Source organism: Erpetoichthys calabaricus, chromosome 3, assembly GCF_900747795.2.
Source record: "Erpetoichthys calabaricus chromosome 3, fErpCal1.3, whole genome shotgun sequence".
Classification (NCBI taxonomy): domain Eukaryota; kingdom Metazoa; phylum Chordata; class Cladistia; order Polypteriformes; family Polypteridae; genus Erpetoichthys; species Erpetoichthys calabaricus.
In genome coordinates this window covers 173226100-173243673 of record NC_041396.2, presented here as the reverse complement: position 1 = coordinate 173243673, position 17574 = coordinate 173226100, and the positions used below count along the sequence as shown (strand labels likewise).

Here is a 17574-nt window from a genome sequence, read left to right as displayed (position 1 = left end):
TTTTAGGAATGAAAGGATTGAGGTGTGACAGTTAAACAACAGTGCCTGGTGAAAATCCAGTACAGACAAGGGGAGAACATATACCAACTCTACATAATTAATGATTAGGCCTGAGTTTAAACTCCATCTCATGAAACTGTATGGTAGCCTCCTTGCCACCTCAGCATTGATTATTTAAGGGATATTTGACAAGACAATTAAATAAATGTAATGTGTTTATTGTCCACTTTTCCCCATATTATTACTCATTCATGTTAAATGGATGATTTTTCAACTGATTGTAAGTGAATTTTAATTATGATAAGACACAAAACACAGGATGTGTTCACAAAAGGATGGAGTAGTTTAAGGAATGATTATCTCTGCATCCATGCAGTCTATTATTAAGTTTAATTGTTTGTACTGAGAGCATAAAGACATCAGTGATTAAAAAATAAAATGTCAAACTAAAACATTCAAGTTTTTAACTGTTTTCTAAAATAAAGATATTTTTCTTTCAATTTTCAAGTAGTATAAAATGTTGAAACCTAACCCCTTCTACTGCCCTAGTCATTGGCACAATATTGTCCTTGGTCATTTACAGAAGCTTTTACAGGGTCTGAAAGGTAGTTTTTTTTTTTTGTTTGTTTGGTTAGAGTTGCAGTATAAAGTTGCCTGTGTAAGCAAAGAAACTTTCCATGCCATAATTAAAAGATAAAGACAACCTGTCTGTGTGGCAGGCTAGCAGCATTTTGCACTCACACCCATTTACTGTAGGTTTTATAGCAGTCCTAGAGGGAGCAATGATTATTACTTCTACTTCAGGTTGTAAGAAAGTGATTGCATTTCTCAGCTCCATCTTTGTATGGAGTTTGCATGTTTTATCTATTCGCCTAGCTTTCTATGGATAACCTGCTTTCTTCCCTTACCAAAATATATGCAATTTAAGTTAGTCAGTGACACTATACATAGACCAAGTATGACATATAGGTATGTGTGAGAGTGCACCATGCAATGGACTAACATCTCAAGCTAAGTTCTATTCTTTTTCTGGTGCTAAACTGTTGGACAATGGTTTCTTATAGACAGATTAATGGTTGTGACAGATGCAGAGTATTAATAGATGAAAGGTTAACAATTTGCACAAAGCAGTTTGTGATGCTTCTTTTAAAGAAAGTTGACATGTGATGAAAATTCACTATTTCCTTAATATTTTAAGCAGCTCTTCCAGATCTTATTATAAATGATCAATGTGGACTAATGTAAAAGTTAAAGTAATGCAATTCCTTAACTTCTGTTTATCGCACCAATAGGTATTATGCTTTTAAATGTATAATTTAATCAGAGTTCTTGTTGTGTTCTTTTACTTTGTTAACAACCAGAGAGGTCTCACCTCCAGGCTGCCTAGTGTCAAGCACCAATGGCCCCAAATGGAGACTAAGACTTTAAATTTAAAATTTAAATAAAAAAAAAATCAAAATGTCCACAAATATTAAAAGCATTGAGGAGAAAAAACATGAAAACATCTGTCCAAACAAAAACAAAGTTTATTAAATATTTTGAATGTTTACTATAAAGGTTTTAAACCTCCCAAAAAGGTAATTCAAGAACAAAAGAGCTAAAATTGGTTTGCCTTACAGTCAAGAACCTAAAGCAAATGATTCAATAATCAGCATACCAATATTAGTACCTTATAATTAAAGCATGGGTCAAAACCAGGATGTCTAAACAGGAATCATGAATCAAAACCAATGCTGAAGCTGCTGTGAGAACACCACCAGCTTCCCCATTTATACTGCCGGGTGCAGTTCTCCCACTTTTGTGGGCCCTACATACAGGAATCAGGGCAGATTACAATAATAGAGAAAATTTTTATATACAGTATTAACAAAATACAAAATTGCACAGTAATTAATAACACAGTATCAAAGAAAAGTATATTATATAAAAAAAATAGAACAACAAAGTATTACAAGTTATATTTAAATAACAAAACGATTAAACAAACTAGAAATTAACTTGAATCAAGGCAAGGCAATAACCTTGGTTGCACTGTAACACCCTGTCAAATGCAATACAAAAGATGGTCAATGTGGCACCCATCAAAAAAAGTGCTAGATAGAAGAGTGCACATACTGTACAACAAAACAAAAGATTACTGCGTAATGTGCCATCATTTTCTATGCTGACACTGACTACAAAAGACATCAGGAACTTCTTTGGATTGATGATGCCAACTGTTTTACATAAAGTATACCGTGAAATATGTGGGTATGGATGTAAACTTTAAACTATTTACAGAGAACAGATTACTTTGTACTTTTTTATGTGGCCAGCAGAAGAAGAAGTGTTTTGCTTTTCATGTTTAAATACTGAAGCGCTTTTAGGTTGCACAGCACCAACTCTATGGAAATATATATATATATATATATATATATATATATATATATATATATATATATATATTTAATTTCATATGCCAACATCCATATATCCATCTTCTTAACCCACTTATCGAGGGCATAGTCATACGGCAACTGGAGCCTATTCCAGCAATCATCAGGCACCAAGCAGGAACAGCATCTGGACATGGTGCCAGCCCATCACAGGGTGAAAATGCTTGCATGCATACTCACACAAGCTAATCACCTATGCCATTTCACCTAATCTGAATGTGTTTGGACTGTTGGAGGAAACTTGAGCACCTGAAAGAAACCTACACAGACATGGGGAAGACATGCAAACTCTGCACAGGTGCACCTAAGACATGAATCCTGATCTTCTTACTGCAAGGCAGCAGTGTTACCATTGCAATAATGTGCTACCCATAGGCTAATATTGTAATTGAAAGTATATGCAAACAAAAAGAGAAGTACCAAGAAGTAATATATTTTATCTACAATGCAGCTGTTTATATCTCTGCTTAGGCTATCTATGGTTTTTGGTTGCTATAATGTGTAAGAAAATGTACGGTTCTAATTTCAACTGACAGACTTTCTGTAGTTAAGTTGCCTGAATTTCACAGAACTGGCAAATGAAGCAAAGTATTGGCAAACAATATCAACCCCTATGAGAGTAAAGGGAAAAATTGAAGCAGTAGCAGATTCTGAAGTCTGAGAAGCCATCTGAGTCATATTATGTCAGTACATGGTAGTTTCCAGCTGTTTTTCAGTAGTATTCTCAGTCTTGATTGATTGGTTACATTTAACACAGTATCCCCTGTCCATTTTTTTGCCGGGCTTCCAAATCTCTGCTCATGTTCACTCCTTTAGCAATTAAGCGTATACTTTTATTGTGTTTTCAGAAGTAATTAGTATTTTGCCAAACTCTGCAGGGTACTGGGCGTCAACATATGGTATTCAATATGCATGTCTGGAACAGTAGGATGACCAGTTGCCCTAGGTAAACATATTTCACTGTGCTCATTTTTAGTGACCATGGACATTAAATTCATAAATGCTGTTTACTATAGTTGTTGATTTTTATTGTCATCTTGCCTTTTAGCAGCCCATTTTAGCTAAAGATGTTGACTTTGACTTTATTGTTTATTTACCTCAATATGTGTGTTGAGATATATAAATATGTGTGGTTGTTTGATGGTATACTTTGCTGTTGAGACATTTGTTAATGTCTGCTGTGGACCGGGACCCAGTGAACAGTGCTATATAAGAATAAACATATTTTAAAATTTTATAAAATAATTAAATGTTTAATATACAATTTAAATTGAAAGTCAAGTATGTATTAAAGACAATTATGAATTTTAACAAAGCAAGGAATTGTATTAGAAACATATCTAGTCACAGCTGCACTTTCTGAAATTACTGTCTGGTCAACTTTGGCATACTGTGTTCTTTCTTGCATTATATTTTGACATAAGTACATAAAAATACATTTGTTATTCTACTTAATTTTGCAAGCTAGATTATTTTGGAATCAGTAACAAAAGTATTTATGCAGAACTGAGATAAGTTATGATAAAGAAATCTAACAGATTGCCTGCTCACCAAGTGTTTAATCACTTTCACTTTACTTTTACCTTATTTTACCTTTGATTTAATTTTAATTTCCTTCATTGGTACCTTTATGTGGTCAGCCTTTGTGTCATAATGTAGCTAGACCCAAATTTACCAAAATATCTAAACTAATAAATGTATATTTATTTCGTTGCATTTTACTTTTCTTTATAGTGTTTACATGTTGCCGTTTGAACTTGCTTGTAATGTAAATAGCTTTGCATTATTCTTGCTTATTAGAACTTATCAATGACATTTCTGTGTTTTCAATTTAAATGGATACTTTAACCTTTCATTGTGTTAATGTATCATATTAGAACACGCACTAAAGTACGTTGTAGAAGAAGTAAAAAGCTGTAGTTGTAATTAAATGTCTTTTCTTTTTTACAGCTTGTTGACACAGAATGTTGGATTGCTTTATGTTGGCAGCTATGAGAGACCTTTTGCACAGATGAAGGTAGATTTTTCAGTATTACTGTGTGCATTTTTTGTAATTTAAATGCCATATATGGGGTGAGTTGTTTTACGTTTGGTGAAGGGGATGGTACACAATTAATATTGGTGCGTGTTTTATATTTTAGACCACTTTCAGGTTTAATATTATTTTCTTTTAGTTTTCACAATTGTGTTGTGCATTTATGATATAGACATAATAGTTCATATGGTCATCATATGCTCTTGTTCTTTTGAGCAAGACCAGTTAGTAAATAACAGTTTAAATGGAGTGACTGGGATGCAGAAGTTCAATTGCTTAAGTTCTTCTGTACACACAGTACAGTATGTTCTTTTTTTGCCTGTGAAATATATATATGTTTGCAGTATATGAAACATAATATTTTAAAAAGTGCAATTGTTAATATACAACACATGTCAATAAATATAATAAAGTTTCTTGTTAAATGTGCCTATAGGTCCACCTTTGCCCAAACTAGCCATTATAGAATGACCTTGCTGGGTATGAAGCTGCCATGTACACAATTGCAAATAATATGTTATTTGATAAATGCATGAGACACTTCTTATTAAATGTGTTGGTGTGCAGCAGACATTTTCCTATCCTGCTCATATTTGGCATTTTTAAACAGCATTTTTCACTGTCTAGTAATTAATTTGTAAATCGTCACTAATTACTGCCATATCTTTACTACATGTATTATTGTATATTTTGTAATATAAAAGCAGCCCATCAGCAAAATTTACCAATTGGTTTTTCTTTGTAAGGTAATTTCAGATGGATCAGGGTTTATAATAATTTGCATTCATAAAAAAGATCCTTTAATGGACTAAACAATTACATTGGGACACTTCAATCTATTTCAAGAGGGATGAATAATGAGTTATGCCTTGTTGAATGGAACCTGAACAAAAAGCCCTGCTAAACAAAATTGAAAAAAAAATGTGTCACTTCAGTGTGTCTTATTTCTTACTAGAGTGGACCACAGAAAATAAAAGAGAATACCACACCACACAAGACAGCACCATGTTGACTTTCAATTACCCTAGGTTCTTGTCTATAAGCCGGACTTGTGTATAAGCCGGAGACCAAAAATCATACGAATTTTTTTTTTTTTTTTTTTATATTTTTATTTTATTAATTTTCATTGTAATCATTCCATACAAACAGATCAATTTATAACCCAACAAATTTGAAAACAAATCAAACCCCACCCCTGAGAAGGAGAGCTTAGCTAAAGGAAAATTTCTTTAAGCTTTTTAATAAGGCAACATTAGACAAAAGAAGGGGAGAAGTAAATATCTATATAAATAAGAGATGGAGAAGGGAGTTAAATGCAATAATAGTTAATTCTCTTATTCTAAAATAATATTGATTAAATCCTGAAAAGTTTTGAAAAAATTTTGTACAGATCCTCTAACTGAAAATTTGATTTTTTTTCCAATTTCAAATAATATAAAACATCGGTTTCCCACTGACTTATAAGAGGAGAATTAGGATTCTTCCAATTTAACAAAATAAGTCTGCGTGCCAAGAGTGTAGTGAATGCAATCACCGTTTGTTTGTCCTTCTCCAATTCAAGTCCATCTGGAAGGACACCAAACACAGCTGTTAGTGGGTTAGGAGGGATTGTGATACTAAGGCTGTCTGAGAGGCACTTAAAAATTTTTGTCCAAAATGATGTTAGTTTGGTGCAGGCCCAGAACATGTGACCCAGTGAGGCAGGAGCTTGGTTGCAGCGCTCGCAGGTTGGATCCTGGCCTGGAAACATTTTGGACAGTTTTAAGCGAGACAGATGAGCTCGATATATAATTTTTAGTTGAATAATTCTATGCTTTGCGCATATAGAACTCGAGTGAATTCTCTGCTTTGCTACCTTCCACTCCTTTTCTGATATATTGATTAAGAGATCTTCTTCCCAATGTCCTCTTGGATCTTTGAAAGGTAGGGACTCTAATAAGATTTTATATATTGCGGAAATAGTGTTTGTTTCCTCGGAATTGAGCAGTATTTTTTCCAGCATTGTGGAGGGTGCAAGGTGGGGGAAATCGGGCAATTTCTGTTTAACAAAATTTCTAATTTGAAGATAGTAAAAGAAATGTGTAGCTGGGAGGTTAAATTTTGAACGTAATTGTTCAAAAGATGTAAATATGTTGTCTATATAAAGATCTCTGAGCATTTTAATCCCAAAACTTTTCCAGGTATTAAAAACTGGATATACTTGCGAAGGTTGAAAGAGGTGGTTCCCTTGCAGAGGTGCCACTGATAAAAGATTTTCCATCTTAAAATGCTTCCTAATTTGGTTCCATATTCTGAGTGAGTAAAGCACAATTGGGTTATTAGTATATTTGCGATAACTTTCATTTATTGGAGAGCAGAGCAGGGAATATAAAGAAGTACTACAGGATTTTACTTCTATTGCAGACCAAGCCTGTGTATGTGCATTTATTTGTGTCCAGGTTTTTATGGCTTGTATGTTTGCTGCCCAGTAATAAAACTGAAAATTAGGTAAAGCCATGCCACCTTCTGCCTGAGGTCTTTGTAGGGTCGCTCTTCGGATACGTGGGTGTTTTGAGTTCCAAATGAATGAGGTTATTATTGAATCTAACTGTTTAAAAAACGATTTATTGATATATATTGAAATGTTTTGAAATAAAAAGAGAAGTTTAGGAAGGATATTCATCTTAACAATGTTAATTCTTCCGGCTAGAGTGAGATGAAGGGTTGACCATCTATGCAAGTCTTGCTTAATTTTTTCCATACAGACGCCAAAATTTTGTTGATAAAGAGCTTTATGTTTACTTGTGATATTTACCCCTAGGTATTTAAACTGATCTGCTATGGTAAAAGGTAGGGTGTCTAATTTAATATTATATGCTTGTGAGTTCACTGGAAAGAGTATACTTTTATTCAGATTAATTCTAAGACCAGATATCTTTTGAAATTCTGTTAGTGCTGTTAAAACAGCAGGGACAGTGTTTTCTGGGTCCGATATATATAAGACCATATCATCTGCATATAGAGAAATTTTCTGTTCCAGTCCTTCTCTGACAATCCCCTTTATCTGATGAGAATTTCGGCAGTGAACCGCCAGTGGTTCAATAGCGATTGCAAACAACAGTGGCGACAAGGGACATCCTTGTCTGGTACCACGTTCTAGTTTAAAGTAGTCTGAGCAAATTTTATTAATACAAACTGAAGCTTCTGGACTGGTATACAGTAGTTTAATCCAAGCACAAATATTCGGGCCAAACCCAAATTTCTCCAATGCAGTGAAAAGGTAATTCCATTCGATCATGTCAAATGCCTTTTCTGCGTCTAATGATAGTAATATCTCTGGGGTGTTTGATTTTGCTGGTGAATATATAACATTAAACAAGCGTCGGAGATTTGAAGATAGATGTCGGCCTTTAATAAATCCAGTTTGATCTTGTGATATTACCGAGGGCAGCACTTTCTCCATCCTTCTAGCTAGGATTTTTGAGAGTATCTTAACATCATTATTCAGGAGTGAAATTGGTCTATATGATGCACATTGTAACAAGTCCTTATTTTGTTTAGGAAAGACAGTGATTAATGCTTGTCGAAATGTTTCAGGTAGTATTTGGTGGTCTTTAGCTTCTGTAAATGTTACCAATAAGAGTGGAGCTAGCTGAGTGGAGAATTTCTTATAAAACTCTACGGGGTAACCATCAGGGCCTGATGATTTCCCGCTTTGTAGTGACTTTATAGCGTCTAGTAATTCTGTTAGCGTTAAAGGTTTATCTAGTTCCTCAGCACTTAAAGCATCTATTTGTGGTATTTGTGAATTATCCAGAAATGCATTAGATTGCGTGTTGTCTTCTTTGGGCTCAGTGGAATATAAAGATTTGTAGTAATCTCTAAATGTGTGCATTATTTTATTATGGTCGATGATTTCTTCTCCATTCTTGTTGGTGATTACTGGTATTGCATTGTGAACTTCTTGTTTATGAATTTGTTGAGCTAAAAGCTTATTAGCTTTTTCTCCGTGTTCATAGTAATGCTGTCTAGACTTATAAATAAGTTGTTCAGTTTCTTTAGTTGTTAAGATGTTAAGTTCTGTATGCAGGGCCTGCCTTTTCCTGTGAAGAGCTTCACTTGGACGCCTGGCTTGTTCTTCATCTATTCTAGTAATTTCATTTCTTAGCTCTGACACTTTCTTGGTTTCTAATTTATTTCTATGGGAAAGATATGAAATAATCTGGCCTCTTAGGAAGGCCTTTAGAGTTTCCCAGAGTGTTCCTGCAGAAACCTCTGTAGACGTGTTTGTCTCTAGGAAGAAGCTGATTTGTTTGGATATAAATTCTGTGCAGTTCTCGTCTGCCAATAAAAGAAGGTTAAGACGCCATCTGCGAGGTGAGTACGAGGGGCTTATTGATTTTAGCTCCAAGACTAGAGGGGCATGGTCAGAGATAACAATTGTGTCATATTTGCATGATTTAATTGTAGGCAGGAAATTATTATCTATAAAAAAATAATCAATTCTTGAGTAGCTATAATGCACTGGTGAGTAGAACGAATATGTTCTTGAGTTTGGGTTAAGAAACCTCCAGGGGTCTGATAAGTTGTGATCATTTAAAAACTGTGTAATTATCTTTGCAGTATTAGATGTCGTCCCCCCTGTCACAGGAGTCCTATCTAAAAGTGGATTTAAAACACAATTAAAGTCCCCAGCCATTATAATTTTATGAGTGTTCACATTGGGAATGGATGCAAATAGATTTTGCATGAATTCCTTATCATCAACATTGGGTGCATAAACATTTATCAAAATCATTTTACTGTTATATAAGTTGCCCATGACCATCACATATCTCCCTTCAGGGTCCGACACTACCTCTGATGCTACAAATGGAACTGTTCTATGTATGAGAATTCCCACCCCTCTAGTTTTCTTTATAAAGTTAGAATGGAACATTTGGCCAGTCCAGTCTTTTTGTAATCTGAACTGATCCTTGGTTAGTAAGTGGGTCTCCTGTAAAAATACTATTTTAGCGTTTAAGCCTGTTAGGTGAGAGCATACTTTCTTTCTCTTTAATTCGTGATTCAGGCCTTTAACATTCCAGCTCACAAAGTTAACTGTCCCATCATGGAGACATTGATTCTGAGTTTTTAATGTCATTTTATAGTTTTAATTGGTAATATGGCAGTTTTAATCTTAGTTTCAAGATTCCCCAGGAGTTGTTGCATGTTAGCCTGTTGCTGCATTGATATTTATAATTATAAGGATTATAAGAATAGATTAGATATAACCTGCTCTCCTTCTCTCCCCCCTTTATCCCCCCACCCCCCCATTTTGCCTCCCCACATGAGGCTAGACCCCACTTCGCGATGTTCCAGTCCTCTGACATACGAAGAGACAGAGCACGTCCAAAACAAAACAAACCCCACCCTGCAGCGGCGTTACAGAATTAAAACAGAGATATCTTTTACAGTTAAATCCTTAATACTATCTGCCGAAAATGTTCTCATTAACAATATTTAAGCTTGAAATAATCTTCAGCGCTTTTAAGTTAAGATATTAAGATTAAAAAAAAAAAAAAAAAAAAAAACAACCCTGGGAGTGATTTTAAAAACTAGTCTAGAATAAACCTGGTAATTCCTACTGTAATAGTATAATGGTAATTGTATAAATAGTAGAACAAGCATTAAACCAAGGGTATGAAGTTAAACAGTCTACTTTAAGGTATAGTAAAATAAAAATAAATAAATAAATAAATAAAAAGAAATAAAAAAATAAATAAATAAATAAAACGAATCCTACTTTAATCACTTCCACATTTTCACACTCACTTCTATAACTCTATAACTCTGATTAAAACATAAACATATAACATATAAAGTCCAGATAAAAACAAAAAAAAAAAAAAAAAAGAAAATAAGAGATGTATAATTATAATACCAGTCTCTTTAAACATGGATCCAGCGATCAGATCATAGGTCTTTCCCGTGCCTTGATAGAATACGGCTCTTTAATTTTAATTAACTTTCAAAAAAGTGTCGGAAACAGCTTCTTTAATTCTTTTTCAGCTTCTTCTTTGCTGAAGAAAATATAATGTCCATCTTGAACTTCCACTTTCAGTTTGGCAGGATAACAAGAGGCTGTATTTGATATCGGCTTCCCGTAGCATCCTTTTAATGTCGTTGTAGGATCTGCATTTTGCAGCTGTTGATGGTGAGAAGTCGGGAAAAATACGAATAAGATTATTTTCGAATATAATCTCTTGCTTGTGTCTGAGAAGTGCCATCACATCAAGCTTACATCTTAGTCGTTCGAAGCGGACAATAAAAGACCTAGATTTAAAGGCGCTTGGTATCTTTGTGCGATAAGCCGTGGCTATCTCATTGTCGAGTTTAAAGTCATCTCCAATTATTTTAGACAGTAATTCTACTGCAAATTTCACTGGGCTTGAGCTTTCTCGTTTCTCAGGTATACCCTCAATTCTTATATTATTTCTTCTGCACCCATCCTCCAGGGCTGCAAGTCTGTCTCCAAGTTTTTTGTATTTCAAGTTCGCAGCTGTGGCTTTTTCATCGGCGTTAGATGCCATTTGTTCCGCTGTTTCCACTCGAGCCGTGAGTCCCTGCTTAACGTCTTCCAGCTGATCTGAAACGTCATTAATATGATCATCAAGCCTTTTCAGTTTGGAGTTAGTTTCTTCAATGTGTTCCACTAATTTCTCCAACATGCCTTTAAAGTTCACGTCGAAACGTTCAAATAGACGCGTTTCCTTATCTTTGTTATCCTTCTTGAGCTCAGTGGCCACCTTCTTAAGATCATTTGTGTTATCTTTCTTAAGCTCATTCATGGTCGTAACCATAGCAGTGGCCAGTGTAGTGTTCATCTCTTTCTGTGTAGCTATCTGTGTAGCGATCATCTCTTTCAGTTCGGACAGTTCGCTTCTGCTTTCGTGCTCCACAAGTGAAAATGCAGCTCCTGTTACAGGCTCGCGATGAGTAGATGAGAGCACGTCCTGCAGAGCCCTTTCTAGTCTCGAATGATCCTCAGAAATCGGCGATCCCTCGCGACCTGTATCACTTGCGCCTTCGCTCCCATTTTCACTCTCGACTGGAGACGATACAATGGAGCGGGGCCCCAGGAATACGAATTTTTAAAATAAAATCTTATCATAGATAAGCCGGACTCATGGATAAGCCGAACGTACTATAACCTATAACTAATAGAAGAGAGGGAGGTCAGTGGTCTCACTCGCACCCATTTAATTTCTTTAAGGGGGGAGAGAGTGTGAGATATTGGCGTCTCTCTCACTCCCCGCATGGCGCGGCCAGAGCGCGTTCTTTCTGCTCTGGGCGTCGCCGAGTCAACACGCGCGCGTAGCGGTCATTTAAATTGTGATTTTATATGTAAGCATATTTAAATATATATCACGGATTTTTTGCTGGTTCGCGGATTTCTGCGGACAATGGGTCTTTTAATTTCTGGTACATGCTTCCTCAGTTGGTTTGCCCAGTTGATTTCATACAAGGGACGCTATTGGCAGATGGCTGAGAAGCTAGATTGCTTACTTTTCTCTCTCTCTTGCGCTGACTATCTGTGATCCTGACATATGGGGATTGAGCAGGGGGGCTGTTCGCACACCTAGACGATAGGGACGCTCGTCTAAAAATGCTGAAAGATTATCTTCACGTTGCTATCTTTTGTAAAGCTGATTCCTGAAAAAACATGCTGCACAGTGCTTCGCATACTTAAAAGCTCGAAGGGCACGTATTGATTTTTGACTGAAAAACAAACTCTGTCTCTCTCTCTCTCTCTCTCTCTCTGCTCCTGACGGAGGGGGTGTGAGCTGCCGCCTTCAACAGCTTTGTGCCGCGGTGCTTCACATACCTAAAAGCCAAACAGCACCATTGATTGGTTTGCTAGAGATTGTTTTCTCTATCTATGTGACATTCTGTGCTCCTGACACACACACCTTTGAAGAGGAAGATATGTTTGCATTCTTTTAATTGTGAGACTGAACTGTCATCTCTGTCTTGTCATGGAGCACAGTTTAAACTTTTCAAAAAGAGACAAATGTTTGTTTGCAGTGTTTGAATAACGTTCCTGTCTCTCTACAACCTCCTGTGTTTCTGCGCAAATCTGTGACCCAAGCATGACAATATAAAAATAACCATATAAACATATGGTTTCTACTTCGCGGATTTTCTTATTTCGTGGGTGGCTCTGGAACGCAACCCCCGCGATGGAGGAGGGATTACTGTATAAGCCGGATTTATGTATAAGCCGATATTCTATTTTTTCATTTTCACAACTTTTTTCCTTAGATAAGCCGCGGCTTATAGACAAGAACTTAGGGTACAATTTTGATATATTTTTACACTGTTTATTTAAAATTAACAAGTTCAGACTTCTGAATAATTTACTAATACAATGTTGTTAAAATCACAACCAAAGTAAAATGCTATAATACACAATGGAAATATAATACTACAAAAGAAATGTATAATCAGTACTGCTTGAAAGTTTCCTAACCCCAATTTTTGTTTGTTTTTTTTTTTATGTTTTTCTAGGAAATACTTATTTAATCACAACTTGTCAAAAGTTAAACAAATTATTGTGTTTTACATCCAAGCATTATTTTTGATCAGAGGAATTTATGTATGCAGCGTACATTGCTACATCATAATTGAGCATGTGCAAAAGTTAATGACCCATATGGTTCATTCGCTTGGGTGAGATGTTTGAGTATAAGCAGTTGCTAAAAACATTGGGTAACAATCACACAACCGATGTTTGAGAGGCCTACTGCAGTATGAAATTTAGAAAGTCAATCATTATCCATCATCCTTTTACCATTTAATACCTGACCCTTCACCAGATGGCAGCATCAGGCAGTACACATACAGGAACCAACCCTGTGGTGCCAGCCAATCATGGGGCATATTCACTCATATCGGCCCATTTCTGAGATGGCAGTTAGCCCCAACCATCTTTGGAATTGTGAAAGTAAAACAGTTGTACTTGTAGAAAAGACTAAATGATACTGGAAGAAAATGCTCAGTTTATTCATGAGTTCATTCATCAGTTTATAGTATAATCGACTATGGGTAAGATTTTTGACCACAATGAGTTTTCCTATAATGTCCATGTTAATTATTCCCCTGAACAAGAAGAAAACTCATGCTGGATGTCAGAGAGAAAGAAAAGAGTTGGGGCTAATTTAAGACTGTTCATGCTATATGGATGTTCATATTAAGACCTCAGATGATCCTCTGGATTATGTAGTAGATTTTTTGAAAGTGCACCCATTTTTGGTCACAGCAAAAATGTCTTTGGTAAAATCCTAAACCTGGTTGCCAACAAAATAGTATGATATTGCATTATTAAGATTGGCTCTCCAAATTTAATAGTTTACGGGGATGTTTCTGTCCATAGACTTAGGCAGCCTACCATCATTGAAGAAACAATTAATTCAAAGCCTTACATAAATAGTCTGAAGAATAAGATACATGTTTTGTTCCTGACATTTAATTGAGTGGAAAAAATCATACTGGCAGCAGAATAACGATCTGAACATTAAAGCAGGGATGGGTGACCTCTGGAATTACATCCCGCAAAACAGTTTAATCCGACCCACCGGGCAATTCATTTATTTTATATATATATAATTTTTTTTTTTTAATGATTAATACAAAAAAACAGCTGTCATTTGTATCACAAGTTTTGTCGCGCAGATAATCTCACACATTTTACAAACTGAGGAAAGAAGTAAAAAGAATTCATGGAGATGAAGTAAAAGCCTGTCATGAAGCTTAGTGATAGAAAGTAGTTATGTGATTTGGCCTTCATAATGGAAAGTACAAAGTACCTCTCAGAGCTGAATGTCAAGCTCCAAGGTCCAGCTTCTCAGGTCTCTGTTTCCAAATGTGAAATCATTTGAAGTGAAATTACAGCTGTGGCAAGTGCAACTAGAAAAGGGTAACACTGGACATTTTGAGGAGACATGCTCTGAAATTTGCATCTCTGTTTGGATTAGAAAGTTGGTTCAGAGTAATTTTGATAAATTAATGATTTTACCTCATGAAATAATAAGACTTTTAAAGTGTTTGAAATATTGTCTATTATTTCCATTGCTTACTTCATGATCTTTTAGTTTTCAAAATTAATATGAATGAAACTGTTCTGATAATTATTTTACAAGGATAATTAAGAAATAGCTAAATTAAATGTCACAAGACTGTTTGAGATGTTATGGCCTATTACTATTACTATTAAATGTCACAAGACTGTTTGAGATGTTATGGCCTATTACTATTACTATTAATACTTGTGATTGTGTGAATGTTAAAGAGCAAAAAAAAAAAAAAAAAACAGAGAACACAAAATGTCTGTGATGTGGAAGTTTTCTTATAATTAATGATGAAAGCCAAAGCCTAGCAAACTGTAAACTGTGAAAGTAAACATATGAATGAGCACAACAAAATTGCCTCTGGCAGTGCACAGCATCAGCCATCATTGTAGCAGACTCTTAAGAGGAAGAGAAAAAACACGGGCAATGAAAATAAAAGAATTGTTTGCCCAATATATTGTTTTGACGTTCAATGATCAACCACTCTTGGTTGTTGATAACATGGGATTTCAGTATCTCCTGAATGTGTTAGAACACCCAAGTACAACATTCTAAGTCATGCCCCTGTCATAGAGATTGTCTTACCAAGTATGCACGAATTTGTTAAAAAGCAAGTCAGCAGGTTATAGCACGACATAACAGCTGTCAGCTTCACCATTTACATTTGGAGCAGCAGTGTTTGTCTGATGTCTATCATCAGCTTAACTGCACAGTGGATAGATGAGAATTTCTCTATCCAGAGGGTTATGCTGCATGCAAAGCAGTTTCAAGGCTCCCATACAGACCACATAATAGCCAATGCATTTCAGGAAATGTATGGCACTTGGGCAATTTCAGAAAGTTGTGTGCACGTTGTGGTCTGCAAAAATGTCAAAAATATGATAAAAGGCATTGATGATGCTGGAGTCCCAAGGCTGGCAGTAGCAGTGGGTGTTTTTACATGGTGAAATGTTGTAGCTGCTGTGATAGTCAGGCATAAAATAGTTGGGTATTTCCGCCATAGTGTATTCCCGCTTAGAAGATGAACCAACTTTGCCACTCTAGTCGATCCAAGGAATGCCCATTTAATAGGCTGTGTGACGCATTTCAGTTAAAAGCAGCACGTGTGGATGTACAGTACCACTGTTTACTTTTTCTAGGTCACAAACCCTGTTTTTAATGTAAACAGCTAAACAGTAAATGTTAAGCAAGACTTACTTAAAATTAAAAATAAAAAATGAATCTTTACTATTTAACCTATGCTACATATTTTTCATGTATTCTTTGAAATTTGAGCCATTTTAAAAATGGTTTTGTAATCTAATCTATGTAATGTACCATACTTTCAGTTATTTTTTCTACTTTGAATTATTTTATTCTGAATTATGAGTCTTATATTTGATGTTAACATTGAAGTTGACAGTGGGCATAAACAAATACTAGCCTCATTATAATGGTATCGGTATTGGTGAATACTAAAAAATAAGTATTGGTAGCCATACTTGGTCTGAGAAAAATTATATTGATGCATCCCTAATTTTGTATGGTAGTTTTGATGATATCATGATCGCAGCTTTCTTCATTTGTTTTTTATGGTCTCTGCCATTTTGGAGTCTTATCATTGTGACACTACATGTTGCTAGACATGTGTTGCATGCATTGTGTGTCACATGATGTCAAGGTAGCCATGTTATAAAAGGTGGCCATGCTGTTTGAAGCATGTTATGCTACTTGAAAAATGCAAAAGTCTTTTTGTATAGAATCTTTCATTTAGATGTCTGATTTCAGTAACTTTGAATTTAGCAATCTTACTAGAATGATCTTTTGATCTCTAGTATTTCTTAGTTTGGGTTTGCCTGATTTTCCTTCTGTACACTCCTTTATATCTTAAACTCAGTTTGCTAATGATACTATAAAAATATAATTTGGTCTGTCTGGAAAACTTCTGGTGATCACACATTCTTCTTCTTCATCATCATTTTCTTATTATTGCTGTTGTTATGATTATTATTATATAAATTACTAAAGATTGCTGTTTGCTTCCACATTTTTTCGTTTTTTAAAGGTATTCCATCTTCAGCTGAATCCACAGGCATACACAGTCAGTTTGCTTTTCTTTTGCCCTCTTCCTTTGTGCAAGTTCTTCTGAGAAAAGAGATTAATCTTAAACCAAATTCCACAATATACTCCATGGTTTTTACCATTTAACTGATGTTGGACCACTTCTCTAAGCAGATGACCTATCATATTGTCTGATGCAGAGATCTAAATATCAATCTTTGTTCGTTACTCCCCTTATTTTACTGCTTAGTTACTGTGCCCACTGTGCCTACACACACTTCCTAATAACAATTGCCAATAATTAAAAGTGTAAATGAAGTGTTGAAATTCTTACCCACAAATCATTCCTGTGTATTGATTATCTCTCTTTTACAGTTGGCTTTGCACAGAATGAAAATCGTATAATGTATGCAGCTGTGGAAAAAAGGAATTTGTTTTTGCATTGTGTCTTATGCTTTCCCATTAGAATCATTATATTAATGTATTATATGATTTAATGTGGCATAATTGCTCCCAGCCTGCATATACTGTACAATAGCAAATTAAACCTTGTTATCGTCATCAGTTTCTTCGTAATTATTTTTATTTTATCGGGCTTCAGCCTTTAGTCATAGTGGAACAGTTTACAAAAATCAAAATGATAGCCTGTCTGAGGACAATGGATAGAATTGAGTGACCCTGAAATGTAAATATAACAACCCAGGAAAAACATGCAGAAGTTCTATAAGAAGGACATCCAGAAAGGAAATGACCATTGTCCCATGTGCAGCAATGCTATGTACTCTTCAACCCAAACTGCTTTTGCTAATACTCTTCTTAAAGGATCATTTCAGTGTTTTTAAGTGCATTCATATATAATGTACGAAGCACCTATTGTAATATCCTCTGTCTGGCTGTCTGTCTGTGGACCAATTTTGTTGAAATGTGGCACATGTATTCTAGAAGGAAATTAGTCAAGACAGTTTAATTTACCTTG

General features: G+C 35.3%; 1 protein-coding gene across 1 annotated transcript in view; it reads left to right on the top strand.

The window, feature by feature from the left end:
- The window catches only part of rngtt (RNA guanylyltransferase and 5'-phosphatase), a 947965-nt gene that overhangs the window by 760662 nt on the left and 169729 nt on the right, over positions 1–17574 (top strand). The window contains 1 exon segment of the mRNA XM_028797536.2: positions 4386–4452. Coding sequence (XP_028653369.1) covers positions 4386–4452 — 67 coding nt within the window.